This window comes from Pseudophryne corroboree, chromosome 1 (genome assembly GCF_028390025.1).
Source record: "Pseudophryne corroboree isolate aPseCor3 chromosome 1, aPseCor3.hap2, whole genome shotgun sequence".
Taxonomy (NCBI): Eukaryota; Metazoa; Chordata; class Amphibia; order Anura; family Myobatrachidae; genus Pseudophryne; species Pseudophryne corroboree.
In genome coordinates, this window is record NC_086444.1 from 311,628,413 (window position 1) to 311,648,767 (window position 20,355).

General features: G+C 48.8%; 1 protein-coding gene across 1 annotated transcript in view; it reads right to left on the reverse strand.

Annotated features, from left to right (window-relative positions):
* Positions 1–3,064: 3,064 nt before the first annotated feature.
* Positions 3,065–20,355, reverse strand: part of KMT5A (lysine methyltransferase 5A) — a 132,486-nt gene continuing 115,195 nt past the window's right edge. The window contains exon 8 of the mRNA XM_063964504.1: positions 3,065–4,423. Within this exon, the coding sequence (XP_063820574.1) occupies positions 4,213–4,423 (211 nt within the window). The 3' untranslated portion in view covers positions 3,065–4,212. The remainder of the gene's footprint in view (positions 4,424–20,355) is intronic.

The window sequence follows — 20,355 nt, forward strand, 5'->3', positions numbered from 1 at the left end:
TCCCAATTTATTAACTAGCGTATGCAGAAGCGTGGAAAAAGCAGCCCACGGTGGGTCATTATGGACCTCCGTTGCCACAGTTGCACTGGGGGGCAAGGAGCCCCCAGAACCAGAACCCACAGCTGCTATATTCTCCTCATATGGATCTGTGGCTTCAGCAACACCAGCAGTGTGTTCCGCCCCAGAACCGTTACCGTCAGAAGCAGACATGATATAACTTGCAGTATCAGGTAACACCGTACAATTGGCAGCAGCACAATACCTCTTACCCAAACCCCTGCGCAGTGTAGTCAGCACAAGCAGGGACACAGGAGAGATACGGTGACTAAAATCACAGAGAAAAATACGTATTAGAGTATATCTTGTGAATATCCTATATTATTATAAGACCTGACACACCAAGCCCCCCTCAGGTTATAGAATATAGGGATAGCAAGTTGAGTGAGAGACACGAAATGGAAACCACTCAGCAAGCTTATGCACACACATAGTCACAGTTATACAATGCAGAGGTTATTACCAACAATAATACTGCACTGGACCAGCTGATATAGCTATGTAGTCAATAGATATAACACTGCACAGTAAGAACTGGATGTATATCACAGGGTAATTGTACTAGAAAACCCTGAATAAATGCACTCTCTTAACTAACACTGTCTAATTGACATGTAGAATACTTAAGTGTCATGTAAAGTCACAGCGCTGACAACCAGGCAGCGTTACACAGGAGGATTTGCCCAAGCAGTCCCAGGAACAATGTAGCTGAGAGAAATGGCGCCCAGACACTGACAGGGAGTGAGGAAAAGACAGATATGCAGCTCTGCAGCTCCAGGTCGGGAACATTTGCGGGAAATGGTGCCCTGGGGCTGGGGGAGGGGCTCCAGGTCAAAGCCTTATCCCCCTGCTGGCAAAACCACCAGGTACTGTGGGCTACTATTAAAATGGCTTTAAGAGAAAACCTGACCTGCACCCATGCCCTGGTGATCTAGTGGGATCGCCTGTACTGCCACAGTGTCCACCGCCAACACGCGCAGCCAGCCTCCCACTGACCGCGCCGGATCGCGATAAAGTACGGGTCCCACTCACCACCTCCCGAAGCGCGGCCACGCGATCCCGGAGAGCCCCCGTCGTGTGTGCCTGAGCATGGAAGAAAACCGGAGCCTCCTGCTGTAGTTACCCGGCAACCAGGGCTCGGGAGTGTACAGCGCCGCTGGGGAGAGATGGAGCCGCAGCAGTGTGTATACGTCTTTTGACATTCACTGCTGCGGCTCCATCTTCACTTTTCTTCTAAAAAGCTCTTCTCAGGGCTGCCCAGCGCAGCCCCTCTGTTATGTGCCTGCTATCTGCGGCACCAACTACAAAAACTGAGCTCCTGTGCAGGGAGGCGGGGTTATAGAGGCGGCGGCGCTATGCATTCTGGGAACAGTCAAAGCTTTTCAGCCTTTTGGTGCCTCGGATCAAGATCCTACTCTACACCCCTATGTCTTTCCTTGTGGAGTCCAGTGTACCCCACAGCAGAAATGAGGATTTATGCTGCCCAGGGCGCCCCCCCCCCCCACGCCCTGTAGTACTGCTGTGTGTGGGAGCATGGCGTGCTGTGCGGTACCTCAAAGCCGTCACTAAAGTCTTCTGATCTTCTTCTACTCACCCGTCTTCTGACTTCTGGCTCTGTAAGGGGGGAGACAGCGGGCTCCGGGAACGAGCATCTAGGCGTACCTAGCGATCAGACCGTCAGGAGCTAATGAAGACCTGTAGCCTAAAAAACAGAGCCTAGAAACTCACAGAAGTAGGTCTGCTTCTCTCCCCTCAGTCCCACGATGCAGGGAGCCTGTTGCCAGCAGGTCTCCCTGAAAATAATAAACCTAACAAAAAAGTATTTTTTCAAAGAAACTCAGGAGAGGCTCCTCAATGTGCATCCAGTCTCACTGGGCCAAGAATCTAACTGGAGTCTGGAGGAGGGGCATAGAGGGAGGAGCCAGTTCACACCCCTTTTAAAGTGCCCATGTCTCCTGCGGATCCCGTCTATACCCCATAGTTCTTGAAGTGTCCCCAGCATCCTCTAGGACATAAGGAGAAATCATAAACTAACAACTTCTGAAGAAAACTCTCTGGAGCTCCAGAGAATGCACCCAGCTCCTTGGCCACATTTTTCTAAATGGAGTCTGGTGGAGGGGCATAGAGGGGAGGAGCGAGCACACACTAATTATTTCTTAAAGTGCCAGGTTCCAATGGTTCAGGTGAGTTTAGGTACAAATAATTCTCCCGTTGCTTCCTGTTACCATATGGTGGTATACTTGCCAATACTGTAGAAACAAAGGAATACTCCAACGCTGTGTCATCCCTTTTCTTTTTATTATTTGTGTATTAAGTGGATTGGTTATCCATGGGAGGATTCCAGTTGCTGGATCATCATCGCAGGGTACATATCTATTATTCTGTTATTGATAAGAGTTAGGAGCTGATTGGCTGGTACTTTATCACTCTACATGGCTTAGTACATAGGTGGTCATTCAGAGTTGATCGCAGCCAGCAACTTTTTGCTGCTGCTGCGATCAACTAGAACACGCCTATGGGGGAGTGTATTTTAGCTTAGCAGGGCTGCGATCGCTTGTGCAGCCCTGCTAAGCTAAAAATTTTTTTTTAAAGCAGAACAAGACTAGGCCTATACCTACTTACCCTGTGCGATGGATCCAGCGATGATGGGCTCGGCTTTGACGTCACTCCTCCGCCCTCCGTTGTCCTGGACACGCCTGCGTTTTACTTACCACTCCCCGAAAACTGCTCCAAACGGTCCGGATCCACCCTGCCACGCCTCCTTCCTGTCAATCTTCTTAGCGATCACCTCTGCGACCGCTTCCATCAGTATCCGTGACGTAACCCAGCAACCAGTCGCCGAGCAATGTTGCACATGCGCACTGCGGCTGCCGCGCATGCCGCACCCATTCGCACCATGCGTACGAACAGGTCAGAATGATCCCCATAGTCCCCCTAATCTTATGTAGCCAGCCTGTTCTAGAACCAATTGATTGCTTTTAATTACAAAATAAGTTGCAAGACCAGATAGCAGTGCTTGCAATTTTATTTTTTACTAATAAATATTTATTCCACAGAATCCTCATTCTTTTGATACAAAAAAAAAAAAAAAAAAAAGTCTTCACATGATATTTTACACTCACTGCATAAAAAAGCCTCACCAGAGCAATCTGGACTTTTACAGTAACAAAATGTATGTCATTCTGGACTATGTTCATGAATCTACTTCAACACTATTTATACAACACATTTTTAGACCGGAACGGTCATGGCAGGGTACAGAATGGCATTTAAAATTTATATTATGCTAAAAAGGTGCTACTTTCCCACAGTTTCTGCTATATAGACAGATAAACCATTGCGGTTCAATCTCACAGATGGAAAAGCTTAGATTTCATAGTATATTGACTGAAGTTTAAAAAGTAGTTTCACAGGGAACAGCACACAAAAACAGTTTCAGAAGAATACTGCAAGGGGAGGGTAAAGGAGAAGAAAAAAAAGGGGGGGGGGGGGGTTTGGAATGCCACTTAATATAGGGGAATGCAACCTAGGACTTTTGAGATGTTGGAACAGCTGGAGGCGGAGCTTAGAGATGCAGCTTCCACATGCTGAAAACTACAGCTAAAGAAAAGGAACTTACAGGGCGTCTGCACCTTATTCTACAGGAGTGACTAGTAGCTATGAATGGAGTTGTGATCTCTTTGAGATTTAGACAATATTGACCCATGAAACATTTCCTTCTCCATTATACGCAAAGTATGTGGCAAGAATAAAAATCAGTGTCCAGTACATGGCCTTAACCCCCTGTAAACAGGAACAGAGTGGGCCACTATCATACAATAAGGATTGCTGCATATCCATATACTTACTGCTAATAATTATATGAAAGGGATCTAAATGGAATTGGACTTCCCATCATTAACTACTCTGGAAGAACAAGAGATAGTGTAGTACCGAGGGGGAAGGAGAAGATAAAATGATGCCTATAATTCTGCTAGATACTTGGGAAGCACAGACTTGCCTCTATGTAAAACACAGAAGAATGGAATATAAAAATAGCCTACATTTAAATTCAAGTGATCTGTGCATGTGCTAATGGAAGGAAACGAGGGAAAGGTTTTAAAACCAAGTCAGTTCACAGGAAAAAGGTGAAAATTCAGTGAATCCATATGACAGTCAGTGTTTAAGCCATGGATGTGCTTCAATGGAAGACTTGCTTCGATCTCCATAGTCATACAACAGTTCCTCCCCTGCTTCTATGTCCCTTGATGCAATCAATATTAGGTGAGGTACATCGTTTATACTGTGAAGTTTTGTATGGCAATTTCCAGCTTTGCTATGATTTATCAGCCTCCCAAGACGTTTGCTTTCTTTTGTGGCATCAACACTGAAAAACATTGGATAGTTTTAAGTCAAAATCAGAGATAAAAAGGAATTAAACTAGTTTAGTAAAACACTCAACATTGCACACATGGTCAGTTAATAAACTTTAAAACAGTGGTTCTCAATCCCAGTCCTCAAACTTCCCTAGGCCATGTTTTCCGGATCTCTGTCTGAACACAGATGTGTTAACAACTACTGAACTAGCAAAATAAATGAACTCTAAATCTTTAAATGAAAAGAAAGTATTTATTGGGACACGCACACATACAGGAATTAACAGCAAAAACACATAAAAGTTTAGTTTTTATTAGAACATTGAATTCTAAAGCCCAAGTGATCTGAAATACTGCTGCGTGAATGAAATTAGTAACTGTTAATAATGGGAAGTAGTCACCATACCGGTAGTCGGGATCCCGGACGTCACAATGCCAACACCAGAATCCCGACGCCACAGGCTTTTCTCCCACTATGGGTGTCCACGACACCCATAGAGGGATAATAAATACTGTGGTGAGCGCAGCGAGCCTGCAAAGGGCTTGCTAACGCTCACCACGCTGTCGGCATACCGGTGGCTGGGATCCCGCTGTCTGTATACTGGCCGCCGGGATTACATACTGATCCCCTGTACAGATATATACATAATCAATATTATCCCATGTGTTGGCCAATATCAGCAATATCCGCATGTGAATACCTTGGTTTTATAAGCTTTGCCACCAATTATTTGCATTAATGTGATCTCTCTCTGTATCCATCTCTATATATCTATATCCCTCTATATCCAAGTCTTGCCCACTGTAAAATGATCAGAGAAACGGCTACACACATTGTATGGTCCGTCACCAATTAAGATTTTTACTTAGCGGTAAATTTCTCGTAGTCCGTAGTGGATGCTGGGGACTCCGTAAGGACCATGGGGAATAGACGGGCTCCGCAGGAGACCAGGCACTTTAAGAAAGAATTTGAATTCTGGTGTGCTCTGGCTCCTCCCTCTATGTCCCTCCTCCAGACCTCAGTTAGAGAAACTGTGCCCGGAAGAGCTGACAGTACAAGGAAAGGATTTTGGAATCCAGTGCAAAACTCATACCAGTCACACCGTATAACTTGTGATAAACTTACCCAGTTAACAGTATAAACAACAACGGAGCATCAGATCAACCCTGATGCAACCATAACATAACCCTTATTTAAGCAATAACTATATACAAGTATTGCAGAAGAAGTCCGCACTTGGGACGGGCGCCCAGCATCCACTACGGGCTACGAGAAATAGATTTACCGGCAAGTAAAATCTTATTTTCTCTAACGTCCTAGTGGATGCTGGGGACTCCGTAAGGACCACGGGGATTATACCAAAGCTCCCAAACTGGCGGGAGATTGCGGATGACTCTGCAGCACCGAATGAGCAAACACAAGGTCCTCCTCAGCCAGGGTATAAAACTTGTAGAACTTTGCAAAAGTGTTCGAACCTGACCAAGTAGCTGCTCGGCAAAGCTGTAATGCCGAGACCACTCGGGCAGCCGCCCAAGAAGAGCCCACCTTCCTTGTGGAGTGGGCTTTTACGGATTTTGGCAGCGGCAATCCAGCCGCAGAATGAGCCTGCTGAATCGTGTTACAGATCCAGCGAGCAATAGTTTGCTTTGAAGCAGGAGCACCCAGCTTGTTGGATGCATACAGGATAAACAGCGACTCAGTTTTCCTGACTCTAGCCGTTCTGGCTACATAAACCTTCAAAGCCCTGACCACATCTAGTAACTCGGAATCCTCCAAGTCACGAGTAGCCACAGGCACCACAATAGGTTGGTTCATATGAAAAGATGACACCACTTTTGGCAGAAATTGTGGACGGGTCCGCAATTCTGCCCTGTCCATATGGAAAACCAGATAGGGGCTTTTATGTAACAAAGCCGCTAATTCTGACACACGCCTAGCTGAAGCCAAGGCTAATAGCATGACCACCTTCCACGTGAGAAATTTTAACTCCACGGTTTTAGGTGGCTCAAACCAGTGTGACTTCAGGAAACTCAACACCACGTTAAGATCCCAAGGTGCCACAGGAGGCACAAAAGGGGGCTGAATATGAAGCACTCCCTTTACAAAAGTCTGAACTTCAGGCAGTGAAGCCAGTTCTTTCTGGAAGAAAATCGACAGCGGAAATCTGGACCTTAATGGAACCCAATTTTAGGCCCATAGTCACTCCTGACTGTAGGAAGTGCAGAAAACGACCCAGCTGAAATTCCTCTGTAGGGGCCTTCCTGGCCTCACACCACACAACATATTTTCGCCAAATGCGGTGATAATGGTTTGCGGTTACTTCTTTCCTGGCTTTTATCAGCGTAGGAATGACTTCCTCCGGAATGCCCTTTTCCTTTAGGATCCGGAATTCAACCGCCATGCCGTCAAACGCAGCCGCGGGAAGTCTTGGAACAGACAGGGCCCCTGCTGTAGCAGATCCTGTCTGAGCGGTAGAGGCCATGGGTCCTCTGATATAATTTCTTGAAGCTCTGGGTACCAAGCTCTTCTTGGCCAATCCGGAACCACGAGTATCGTTCTTACTCCTCGCCTTCTTATTATTCTCAGTACCTTTGGTATGAGAGGCAGAGAAGGGAACACATAAACCGACTGGTACACCCACAGTGTCACTAGAGCGTCCACAGCTATCGCCTGAGGGTCCCTTGACCTGGCGCAATATCTCTTTAGCTTTTTGTTGAGGCGGGACGCCATCATGTCCACCTGTGGCCTTTCCCAACGGTTTACCAACAGTTTGAAGACTTCTGGATGAAGTCCCCACTCTCCCGGGTGTAGGTCGTGTCTGCTGAGGAAGTCTGCTTCCCAGTTGTCCACTCCCGGAATGAACACTGCTGACAGTGCTAAGACGTGATTTTCCGCCCATCGGAGAATCCTTGTGGCTTCTGCCACGACATCCTGCTTCTTGTGCCGCCCTGTCGGTTTACATGGGCGACTGCCGTGATGTTGTCTGATTGGATCAGTACCGGCTGGTTTTGAAGCAGGGGTCTTGCCTGACTTAGGGCATTGTAAATGGCCCTCAGTTCCAGAATATTTATGTGTAGGGACGACTCCTGACTTGACCAAAGTCCTTGGAAATTTTTTCCCTGTGTGACTGCCCCCCAGCCTCGAAGGCTGGCATCCGTGGTCACCAGGACCCAGTCCTGTATGCCGAATCTGCGGCCCTCTAGAAGATGAGCACTCTGCAGCCACCACAGCAGAGACACCCTGGTCCTTGGAGACAGGGTTATCAGCCGATGCATCTGAAGATGCGATCCCGTCCAAGAGGTCCCACTGAAAAGTTCTTGCATGGAACCTGCCGAATGGAATTGCTTCGTAGGAAGCTACCAATTTTCCCAGGACTCGCGTGCAGTGATGCACCGACACCTGTTTTGGTTTCAGGAGGCCTCTGACTAGAGATGACAGCTCCTTGGCTTTCTCCTGCGGGAGAAACACTTTTTTCTGTTCTGTGACCAGAACCATCCCCAGGAACAGTAGATGCGTCGTAGGAACCAGCTGCGACTTTGGAATATTCAGAATCCAGCCGTGCTGTTGTAGCACTTCCCGAGATAGTGCTACTCTGACAAACAACTGCTCCCTGGACCTCGCCTTTATAAGGAGATTGTCCAAGTACTGGATAATTCTTTCGGCCATTACCTTGGTAAATACCCTCGGTGCCGGGGACAGACCAACGGCAACGTATGGAATTGGTAATGACAATCCTGTACCACAATTTTGAGGTACTCCTGGTGAGGAGGGTAAATAGGGACATGCAGGTAAGCATCCTTGATGTCCAGTGATACCCTGAAATTCTCCAGGCTTGTAATAATCGCCCTGAGCGATTCCATTTCGAACTTGAACCTTCGTATATAAGTGTTCAAGGATTTCAATTTTAGAACGGGTCTCACCGAACCGTCTGGTTTCGGTACCACAATATTTTTGGAATAGTAACCCCGGTCCTGTTGAAGGAGGGGTACCTTGATTTCACCTGCTGGAAGTACAGCTTGTGAATTGCCGCCAGTACTAACTCCCTATATCCGAGGGCAGCAGGCAAGGCTGATGTGAGGTAACGGCGAGGGGGAGTCGCCTCGAACTCCAGCTTGTATCCCTGTGATACTACTTGCAGAACCCAGTGATTCACCTGTGGGCAAGCCCACTGGTCCCTGAAGTTCCCGAGACGCGCCCCCACCGCACCTGTCTGTGGAGCCCCAGCGTCATGCTGTGGACTCAGAGGAAGCGGGGGAAGATTTTTGATCCTGGGAACTGGCTGTCTGTGCAGCTTTTTCCTTCTTCGCATGTGCAGAAAAGAAGCGCCTTTGGCCCCCTTGCTTTTCTGAAGCCGAAAGGACTGTACCCGATAATACAGTGCTTCCTTAGGGTGTGAGGAAACCTGAGGTAGAAATTTTTCTTCCCAGCTGTTGCTGTGGATACGAGGTCCCAGAGACCATCCCCAAACAATTCCTCACCCTTATAAGGCAGAATCTCCATGTGCCTTTTAAAGTCAGCATCACCTGTCCACTGCCGGGTCTCTAATACCCTCCTGGCAGAATGGACCTTGCATTAATTCTGGACGCCAGCCGGCAAATATCCCTCTGTGCATCCCTCATATATAAGACTACGTCTTTAATATGCTCTATGTTAGCACCATATTCTCCCTGTCTAGGGTATTAATATTATCTGACAGGGTATCAGACCCTGCTGCAGCAGCACTATTCATGCTGAGGCAATTGCAGGTCTCAGTATAATACCTGAGTGTGTATATACAGACTTCAGGATAGCCTCCTGCTTTTTTTATCAGCAGGCTCCTTCAAAGTGGCCGTATCCTAAGACGGCAGTGCCACCTTTTATGACAAACGTGTGAGCGCCTTATCCACCCTAGGGGATATCTCCCAACGTGACCTATCCTCTGGCGGGAAAGGGTACGCCAGCAGTATTTTTTTATCGGGGGAACCCACGCTTCTTCACACACTTCATTCACTCATCTGATGGGGGAACAAAACACCGGCTGCTTTTTCTCCCCAAACATAAAACCCCTTTTATGTGGTACTTGGGTTAATGTCAGAAATGTGTAACACAATTTTTATTGCCGAGATCATGCAATGGATGTTCCTAGTGGATTGTGTATATGTCTCAACCTCGTCGACACTGGAGTCAGACTCCGTGTCGACATCTGTGTCTGCCATCTGAGGTAATGGGCGTTTTAGAGCCCCTGATGGCCTTTGAGACGCCTGGGCAGGCGCGGGCTGAGAAGCCGGCTGTCCCACAGCTGTTACGTCATCCAGCCTTTTATGTAAGGAGTTGACACTGTCGGTTAATACCTTCCACCTATCCATCCACTCTGGTGTCGGCCCCACAGGGTGCGACATCACATTTATCGGCATCTGCTCCGCCTCCACATAAGTCTCCTCATCAAACATGTCGACACAGCCGTACCGACACACCGCACACACACAGGGAATGCTCTGACTGAGGACAGGACCCCACACAGCCCTTTGGGGAGACAGAGAGAGAGTATGCCAGCACACACCAGAGCGCTATATAATTTTGGGATTAACACTATCACTGAGTGAATTTTCCCCAATAGCTGCTTGTATAAACACTATTGCGCCTAAATTTAGTGCCCCCCCTCTCTTTTTAACCCTTTGAGCCTGAAAACTACAGGGGAGAGCCTGGGGAGCTGTCTTCCAGCTGCACTGTGAAGAGAAAATGGCGCCCAGTGTGCTGAGGGAGATAGCTCCGCCCCCTTTTCTCCCGCTTTTTTATGGATTCTGGCAGGGGTAATTATCACATATATAGCCTCTGGGGCTATATATTGTGATTATTTTGCCAGCCAAGGTGTTTTTATTGCTGCTCAGGGCGCCCCCCACCCCAGCGCCCTGCACCCTCAGTGACCGGAGTGTGAAGTGTGTATGAGGAGCAATGGCGCACAGCTGCAGTGCTGTGCACTACCTTGGTGAAGACTGAAGTCTTCTGCCGCCGATTTTCCGGACCATCTTCATGCTTCTGGCTCTGTAAGGGGGACGGCGGCGCGGCTCCGGGAACGAACACCAAGGACGGGTCCTGCGGTCGATCCCTCTGGAGCTAATGGTGTCCAGTAGCCTAAGAAGCCCAAGCTAGCTGCAAGCAGGTAGGTTCGCTTCTTCTCCCCTTAGTCCCTTGTTGCAGTGAGCCTGTTGCCAGCAGGTCTCACTGTAAAATAAAAAACCTAACATATACTTTCTTTCTAGGAGCTCAGGAGAGCCCCTAGTGTGCATCCAGCTCGGCCGGGCACAGAAATCTAACCGAGGTCTGGAGGAGGGGCATAGAGGGAGGAGCCAGTGCACACCAGGTAGTACCAAATCTTTCTTTTAGTGTGCCCAGTCTCCTGCGGAGCAGTCTATTCCCATGGTCCTTACAGAGTCCCCAGCATCCACTAGGACGTCAGAGAAACATGATTTTCCGCCCATCGGAGAATCCTTGTAGCTTCTGCCATCGCCATCCTGCTTCTTGTGCCGCCCTGTCGTGTACATGAGCGACCGCCTTGATGTTGTCTGACTGGATCAGCACCGGCCGGTGTTGAAGCAGGGGTCTAGCCTGACTTAGGGCATTGTAAATGGCCCTTAGTTCCAGAATATTTATGTGTAGGGAAGTCTCCTGACTTTTCCATAGCCATGAAAGTTTCTTCCCTGTGTGACTGCCCCCCCCAGCCTCGAAGGCTGGCATCCGTAGTCACCAGGACCCAGTCCTGTATGCCGAATCTGCGGCCCCCTAGAAGATGAGCACAATGCAGCCACCACAACAACGACACCCTGGCCCTTGGAGACAGGGTTATCCGCCGATGCATCTGAAGATGCGACCCGGACCACATGTCCAACCGATCCCACTGGAAAATCCTTGAATGGGACCTGGCGAATGGAATTTCTTCGTAAGAAGCTACCATCCTTCCCAGGGCTCGCGTGCATTGATGCACCGACACCTGTATACGTATTAGGAGGTCTCTGTCTAGAGACGACAACTCCTTGGACTTCTCCTCCGGGAGAAACCCTTTTTATCCTGTTCTGTGTCCAGAACCACACTCAGGAACAGTAGACGCCTCGTAGGAACCAGCTGCGACTTTGGAATATTCAGAATTCAGCTGTGCTGTTGTAGCACTTCCCGAGATAGTGCTACTCCGCCGAACAACTGCTCCCTGGACCTCGCCTTTATAAGGAGATCGTCCAAGTACGGGATAATTATTTCGGCCATTACCTTGGTAAATACCTCGGTGCCGGGGACAGACCAACGGCAACGTCTGGAATTGGTAATGACAATCCTGTACCACAATTTTGAGGTACTCCTGGTGAAGAGGGTAAATAGGGACATGCAGGTAAGCATCCTTGATGTCCAGTGATACCATCCAGGCTTGCAATCATCGCCCTGAGCGATTCCATTTCGAACTTGAACCTTCGTATATAAGTGTTCAAGGCTTTCAATTTTAGAATGGGTCTCACCGAACCGTATGGTTTCGGTACCACAACATTTTGGAATAGTGACCCCGGCCTTGTTGAAGAAGGGGTACCTAGATTTCACCTGCTGGAAGTGCAGCTTGTGAATTGCCGCCAGTATTACCTTTCTCCGAGGGCAGCAGGCAAGGCTGAGGTGAGGTAACGGCGAGGGGGAGTCGCCTCGAACTCCAGCCTGTATCCCTGTGATACTATTTGCAGAACCTAGGGATCCACCTGTGGGCAAACCCACTGGTCCCTGAAGTTCCCGAGACGCGCCCCTACTGCACCTGTGTGGAGCCCCAACGTCAAGCGGTGGACTCAGAGTTAGATTTTTGATCCTGGGAACTGGCTGCTGGTGCAGCTTTTCCCTTCTTCCCTTGTCTCTGTGCAGAAAGGAAGCGCCTTTGACCCGCTTGCTTTTCTGAAGCCGAAAGGACTGTACCTGAAAATACGGTGCTTTCTTAGGCTGTGAGGAAACCTGAGGTAAAAAAAATTTTCTTCCCAGCTGTTGCTGTGGATACGAGGTTCCAGAGACCATCCCCAAACAATTCCTCACCTTTATAAGGCAGAATCTCCATGTGCCTTTTATAGGCAGCATCACCTGTCCACTGCCGGGTTTCTAATACCCTCCTGGCAGAATGGACATTGCATTAATTCTGGATGCCAGCCCGCAAATATCCCTCTGTGCATCCTTTATATATAAGACGACATCTTTAATATGCTCTATGTTAGCAAACTATTTTCCCTGTCTTAGAGTATTAATATTATCTGACAGGGTATCAGACCACGCTGCAGCAGCACTATTTATGCTGAGGCGATTGCAGGTCTCAGTATATAACCTGAGTGTGTATATACAGACTTCAGGATAGTCTCCTGCTTTTTATCAGCAGGCTCCTTCAAGGTGGCCGTATCCTAAGACGGCAGTGCCACCTTTTTTGACAAACGTGTGAGCGCCTTATCCACCCTAAGGGATATCTCCCAACGTGACCTATCCTCTGGCGGGAAAGGGTACGCCATCAGTAACTTTTTCGAAATTACCAGTTTCTTATTGGGGGAACCCACTCTACTTTACACACTTCATTCATTCATCTGATGGGGGAACAAAACACTGGCTGCTTTTTCTCCCCAAAAATAAAACCCCTTTTATGTGGTACTTGGGTTCATGTCAGAAATGCGTAACACATTATTATTGCCGAGATCATGTAACGGATGCTCCTAGTGGATTGTGTATATGTCTCAACCTTGTCGACACTGGAGTCAGACTCCGTGTCGACATCTGGGTCTGCCATCTGAGGTAACGGGCGCTTTTTTAAACCCCTGATGGCCTTTGAGACGCCTGGGCAGGGGCGGGCTGAGAAGCCGGCTGTCCCCCAGCTGTTTTACGTCATCCAGCCTTGTAAGGAGTTGACATTGTCGTTTAATACCTTCCACCTATCCATCCACTCTGGTGTCGGCCCCACAGGGGACGACATCCCATTTATCGGCCTCTGCTCCACCTCCACGTAACCTTCCTCATCCCACATGTCGACACAGCCGTACCGACACACAGCACACACACAGGGAATGCTCTGACTGAGGACAGGACCCCACAAAGTCCTTTGGGGAGACAGAGAGAGAGTATGCCAGCACACACCAGAGCGCTATATAATGCAGGGATTAACACTATAACAGTGATTTTTCCCCCAATAGCTGCTTGTATAAACAATATTGCGCCTAAATTTAGTGCCCCCCATCTCTTTTTAACCCTTTGAGCCTGAAAACTACAGGGGAGAGCCTGGGGAGCTGTCTTCCAGCTGCACTGTGAAGAGAAAATGGCGCCAGTGTGCTGAGGGAGATAGCTCCGCCCCTTTTTCGGCGGACTTTTCTTCCGCTTTTTTATGGATTCTGGCAGGGGTATTTATCACATATATAGCCTCTGGGGCTATATATTGTGATATATTTGCCAGCCAAGGTGTATTTATTGCTTCTCAGGGCGCCCCCCCCCCCCCAGCGCCCTGCACCCTCAGTGACCGGAGTGTGAAGTGTGTATGAGGAGCAATGGCGCACAGCTGCAGTGCTGTGCGCTACCTTGGTGAAGACTGATGTCTTCTGCCGCCGATTTTCCGGATTCTTCTTGCTTCTGGCTCTGTAAGGGGGCCGGCGGCGCGGCTCCGGGACCGAACACCAATGGCCGGTTCCATGCGGTCGAGCCCTCTGTAGCTAATGGTGTCCAGTAGCCTAAGAAGCCCAAGCTACCACCAGTTAGGTAGGTTCGCTTCTTCTCCCCTTAGTCCCTCGCTGCAGTGAGTCTGTTGCCAGCAGATCTCACTGTAAAATAAAAAACCTAAAATATACTTTCTCTCTAGGAGCTCAGGAGAGCACCTAGTGTGCATCCAGCTCAGCCGGGCACAGGATTCTAACTGAAGTCTGGAGGAGGGACATGGTGGGAGGAGCCAGTGCACACCAGGTAGTCCTAAATCTTTCTTAGCTGTGCCCAGTCTCCTGCGGAGCCGCTATTCCCCATGGTCCTTACGGAGTCCCCAGCATCCACTAGGACGTCAGAGAAATAAGATTTTACTTACTGGTAAATCTATTTCTCGTAGTCCGTAGTGGATGCTGGGGACTCCGTAAGGACCATGGGGAATAGACGGGCCCCGCAGGATACAGGGCACTTTAAGAAAGAATTTGGATACTGGTGTGCTCTGGCTCCTCCCTCTATGTCCCTCCTCCAGACCTCAGTTAAAGAAACTGTGCCCAGAAGAGCTGACAGTACAAGGAAAGGATTTTGGAATCCAGGGCAAGACTCATACCAGCCACACCAATCACACCGTATAACTTGTGATAAACTTACCCAGTTAACAGTATGAACAACAACGGAGCATCAGCTCAACCCTGATGCAACCAACATAACCCTTAGCAATAACTATATACAAGTATTGCAGAAGAAGTCCGCACTTGGGACGGGCGCTCAGCATCCACTACGGACTACGAGAAATAGATTTACCGGTAAGTAAAATCTTATTTTCTCTAACGTCCTAGTGGATGCTGGGGACTCCGTAAGGACCATGGGGATTATACCAAAGTTCCCAAACGGGCGGGAGAGTGCGGATGACTCTGCAGCACCGAATGAGCAAACACAAGGTCCTCCTCAGCCAGGGTATCAAACTTGTAGAACTTTGCAAAAGTGTTTGAACCTGACCAAGTAGCCGCTCTGCAAAGTTGCAACGCAGAGACCCCTCGGGCAGCCGCCCAAGAAGATCCCACCTTCCTTGTGGAGTGGGCTTTTACTGATTTTGGTAGCGGCAATCCAGCCGCAGAATGAGCCTGCTGAATCGTGTTACAGATCCAGCGAGCAATAGTTTGCTTTGAAGCAGGAGCACCCAGCTTGTTGGATGCATACAGGATAAACAGCGACTCAGTTTTCCTGACTCTAGCCGTTCTGACTACATAAACCTTCAAAGCCCTGACCACATCTAGTAACTCGGAATCCTCCAAGTCACGAGTAGCCACAGGCACCACAATAGGTTGGTTCATATGAAAAGATGGCACCACTTTTGGCAGAAATTGTGGACGGGTCCGCAATTCTGCCCTGTCCATACGGAAAACCAGATAGGGGCTTTTATGTAACAAAGTCGCTAATTCTGACACACGCCTAGCTGAAGCCAAGGCTAATAGCATGACCACCATCCACGTGAGAAATTTTAACTCCACGGTTTTAAGTGGCTCAAACCAGTGTGACTTCAGGAAACTCAACACCACGTTAAGATCCCAAGGTGCCACTGGAGGCACAAAAGGGGGCTGAATATGCAGCACTCCCTTTACAAACGTCTGAACTTTAGGTAGAGAAGCCAGTTCTTTTTGAAAGAAAATAGACAGGGCCGAAATCTGGACCTTAATGGAACCCAATCTTAGGCCCAAAGTCACTCCCGACTGTAGGAATTGAAGGAAACGGCCCAGCTGGAATTCCTCCGTGGGGGCATTCCTGGCCTTACACCAAGCAACATATTTTCGCCATATACGGTGATAATTTTTAGCCGTCACGTCCTTCCTAGCCTTTATCAGCGTAGGAATAACCTCATCCGGAATGCCTTTTTCTGCTAGGATCCGGCGTTCAACCGCCATGCCGTCAAACGCAGCCGCATTAAGTCTTGGAACAGACAGGGCCCCTGTTACAACAAGTCCTGTCTTAGAGGCAGAGGCCATGGGTCCTCTGTGAGCATTTCTTGTAGCTCTGGATACCAAGTCCTTCTTGGCCAATCCGGAACAATGAGTATTGTTCTCACTCTTCTTTTTCTTATGATTCTCAGCACCTTGGGTATGAGAGGAAGAGGAGGAAATACATAAATCGACTGGAACACCCACGGTGTCACTAGTGCATCTACAGCTATCGCCTGAGGGTCTCTTGACCTGGCGCAATATCTCTGTAGCTTTTTGTTGAGGCGGGATGCCATCATGTCCACCTGTGGCAGTTCCCACCGCCTTGCAATCTGCGTGAAGACTTCTTGATGAAGTCCCCACTCTCCCGGGTGGAGGTCGTGCCTGCTGAGGAAGTCTGCTTCCCAGTTGTCCACTCCCGGAATGAACACTGCTGACAGTGCTCTTACGTGATTCTCCGCCCAGCGAAGAATTCTGGTGGCTTCTACCATCGCCACCCTGCTCCTTGTGCTGCCTTGGCGGTTTACATGAGCCACTACGGTGATATTGTCTGACTGAATCAGAACCGGTTGGTCGCGAAGCAGGGACTCCGCTTGACGTAGGGCGTTGTCTATGGCCCTCAGTTCCAGGATGTTGATGTGAAGCCTGACTTGACCACAGCCCTTAGAAATTTCTTCCCTATGTGACGGCCCCCCACCCTCGGAGGCTTGCATCCGTGGTCGTCCAGGACCCAGTCCTGAATGCTGAATCTGCGACCTTCGAGAAGGTGAGCACTCTGCAGCCACCACAGGAGAGACACCCTGGCCCTGGGGGATAGGGTGATTAACCGATGCATCTGAAGATGTGATCCGGACCACTTGTCCAGTAAGGCCCATTGGAAGGTCCTCGCATGGAACCTGCCGAAGGGAATGGCCTTGTATGATGCCACCATCCTTCCCAGGACTCGAGTGCAGTGATGCACTGACACCTGTTTTGGTTTTTATAGATTCCTGACCAGTGTCACGAGCTCCTGAGCTCTCTCTATCGGGAGATAACCCTTTTCTGGTCTGTGTCTAGGATCATGCCTAGGAGAGGCAGATGAGCTGTAGGAACCAACTGCGACTTTGGAATATATAGAATCCAGCCGTGTTGCCGTTACGCTGTTCAGCCACTGCTCTCTTGATCTCGCTTTTATGAGGAGATCGTCCAAGTACGTGATAGTGACACCTTGCTTCTGCAGGAGCACCATCATTTCCGCCATTACCTTGGTGAACATTCTCGGGGCCGTGGAGAGACCAAACGGCAACGTCTGAAATTGGTAATGACAATCCCGTACCGCAATTCTGAGGTACGCCTGATGAGGTGGATAAATGGGGACATGAAGGTATGCATCCTTTATGTCCCGAGTCAACATAAAATCTCCCCCTTTCAGGCTTGCAATGACCGCTCTTAGCGATTCCATCTTGAACTTGAACCTTTCCAGGTATATGTTCAGGGATTTTAAATTCAATATGGGTCTGACCGAACCGTCCGGTTTCGGGACTACCACATGGTCGAATAATAACCCCCTCCTTGTTGAAGGAGGGGAACCTTGACCACCACCTGTTGAAGATACAATTTGTGAATTGCAGTTACCACTGTTTCCCTCTTGTGGGGGGAAGCCGGCAAGGCCGTCGGTGAGGGGGCATCTTCTCAAAGTCCAGCTTGTATCCCTGAGACACAATATCTATTGCCCAGGGATCTAACAGGGAGTGAACCCACTTGTGGCTGAACTTACGAAGGCGTGCCCCCACCGGGCCTAGCTCCGCTTGTGGAGCCCCAGCGTCCTGAGGTGGATTTTTGTAGAGGCCGGGGAGGACTTCTGTTCCTGGGAACTAGCTGTGTTGTGCAGCTTCATTCCTCTGCCCCCGCCTCTGGCAAGAAAGGACGCACCTCGGACTTTCTTGTTTCTTTGTTCGAAAGGCTGCATTTGATAATGTCGTGCTTTCCTAGGCTGTGCAGGAATATTAGGCAAAACAACAGAATTACCAGCTATAGCTGTGGAGACCAGGTCCGAGAACCCTTCTCCACACAATCCTCAGCCTTCCATATACCATTTAAGTCGGCATCATCTGTCCATTACATATTCTACAGGACACGTCAAGCAGAAATCGACATAGCTTTGACTCTCGAACCCAGTATACACTCATGTCTCTGGAGGTGTGTGTGTCTGTATGTATATATGTATATATATATATATATATATATATATATATATATATATATATATATATATATATAATAATTTACTTACCGATAATTCTATTTCTCATAGTCCGTAGTGGATGCTGGGGACTCCGTAAGGACCATGGGGAATAGCGGCTCCGCAGGAGACTGGGCACATCTAAAGAAAGCTTTAGGACTAACTGGTGTGCACTGGCTCCTCCCCCTATGACCCTCCTCCAAGCCTCAGTTAGGATACTGTGCCCGGACGAGCGTACACAATAAGGAAGGATTTTGAATCCCGGGTAAGACTCATACCAGCCACACCAATCACACCGTATAACTTGTGATCTGAACCCAGTTAACAGTATGATAACAGAGGAGCCTCTGAAAAGATGGCTCCCAACAATAATAACCCGATTTTTGTAACAATAACTATGTACAAGTATTGCAGACAATCCGCACTTGGGATGGGCGCCCAGCATCCACTACGGACTATGAGAAATAGAATTATCGGTAAGTAAATTCTTATTTTCTCTAACGTCCTAAGTGGATGCTGGGGACTCCGTAAGGACCATGGGGATTATACCAAAGCTCCCAAACGGGCGGGAGAGTGCGGATGACTCTGCAGCACCGAATGAGAGAACTCCAGGTCCTCCTCAGCCAGGGTATCAAATTTGTAGAATTTAGCAAACGTGTTTGCCCCTGACCAAGTAGCTGCTCGGCAAAGTTGTAAAGCCGAGACCCCTCGGGCAGCCGCCCAAGATGAGCCCACTTTCCTTGTGGAACGGGCTTTTACAGATTTTAGCTGTGGCAGGCCTGTCACAGAATGTGCAAGCTGAATTGTACTACAAATCCAACGAGCAATAGTCTGCTTAGAAGCAGGAGCACCCAGCTTGTTGGGTGCATACAGGATAAACAGCGAGTCAGATTTCCTGACTCCAGCCGTCCTGGAAACATTTTCAGGGCCCTGACAACATCCAGCAACTTGGATTCCTCCAAGTCCCTAGTAGCCGCAGGCACCACAATAGGTTGGTTCAGGTGAAAACGCTGGAACCACCTTAGGGAGAAACTGAGGACGAGTCCTCAATTCCGCCCTGTCCGAATGGAAAATCAGATAAGGTCTTTTACAGGATAAAGCCGCCAATTCTGACACGCGCCTGGCCCAGGCCAGGGCCAACAGCATGACCACTTTCCATGTGAGATATTTTAACTCCACAGATTTAAGTGGTTCAAACCAATGTGACTTTTGGAACCCAAAAACTACATTGAGATTTTAAAGTGCCACTGAAGGCACAAAAGGAGGCTGTATATGCAGTACCCCTTTTACAAACGTCTAAACTTCAGGGACTGAAGCTAGTTCTTTTTTGGAAGAAAATTGACAGGGCCGAAATCTGAACCTTAATGGACCCCAATTTCAGGCCCATAGACACTCCTGTTTGCAGGAAATGTAGGAATCGACCCAGTTGAATTTCCTCCGTCAGGCCTTACTGGCCTTGCACTACGCAACATATTTTCGCCAATTGCGGTGATAATGTTTTTGCGGTTACATCCTTCCTGGCTTTAGATCAGGATATGGATGACTTCATCCGGAATGCCTTTTTTCCTTCAGGATCCGGTGTTCAACCGGCATGCCGTCAAACGCAGCCGCGGTAAGTCTTGGAACAGACAGGGTCCTTGCTGGAGCAGGTCCCTTCTTAGAGGTAGAGGCCACGGATCCTCCGTGAGCATCTCTTGAAGTTCCGGTTACCAAGTCCTTCTTGGCCAATCCGGAGCCACGAATATAGTGCTTTCTCCTCTCCATCTTATCAATCTCAGTACCTTGGGTATGAGAGGCAGAGGAGGAAACACATACACTGACTGGTACACCCACGGTGATACCAGAGCGTCTACAACTATTGCCTGAGGGTCTCTTGACCTGGCGCAATACCTGTCGAGTTTTTTAATCATGTGGACGACTTCTGGGTGAAGTCCCCACTCTCCCGGGTGGAGGTCGTGCTGAGGAAGTCTGCTTCCCAGTTGTCCACTCCCGGAATGAATACTGTTGACCGTGCTATCACATGATTTTCCGCCCAGCGAAGAATCCCTGCAACTTCTGCCATTGCCCTCCTGCTTCTTGTGCCACCCTGTCTGTTTACGTGGGTGACTGCCA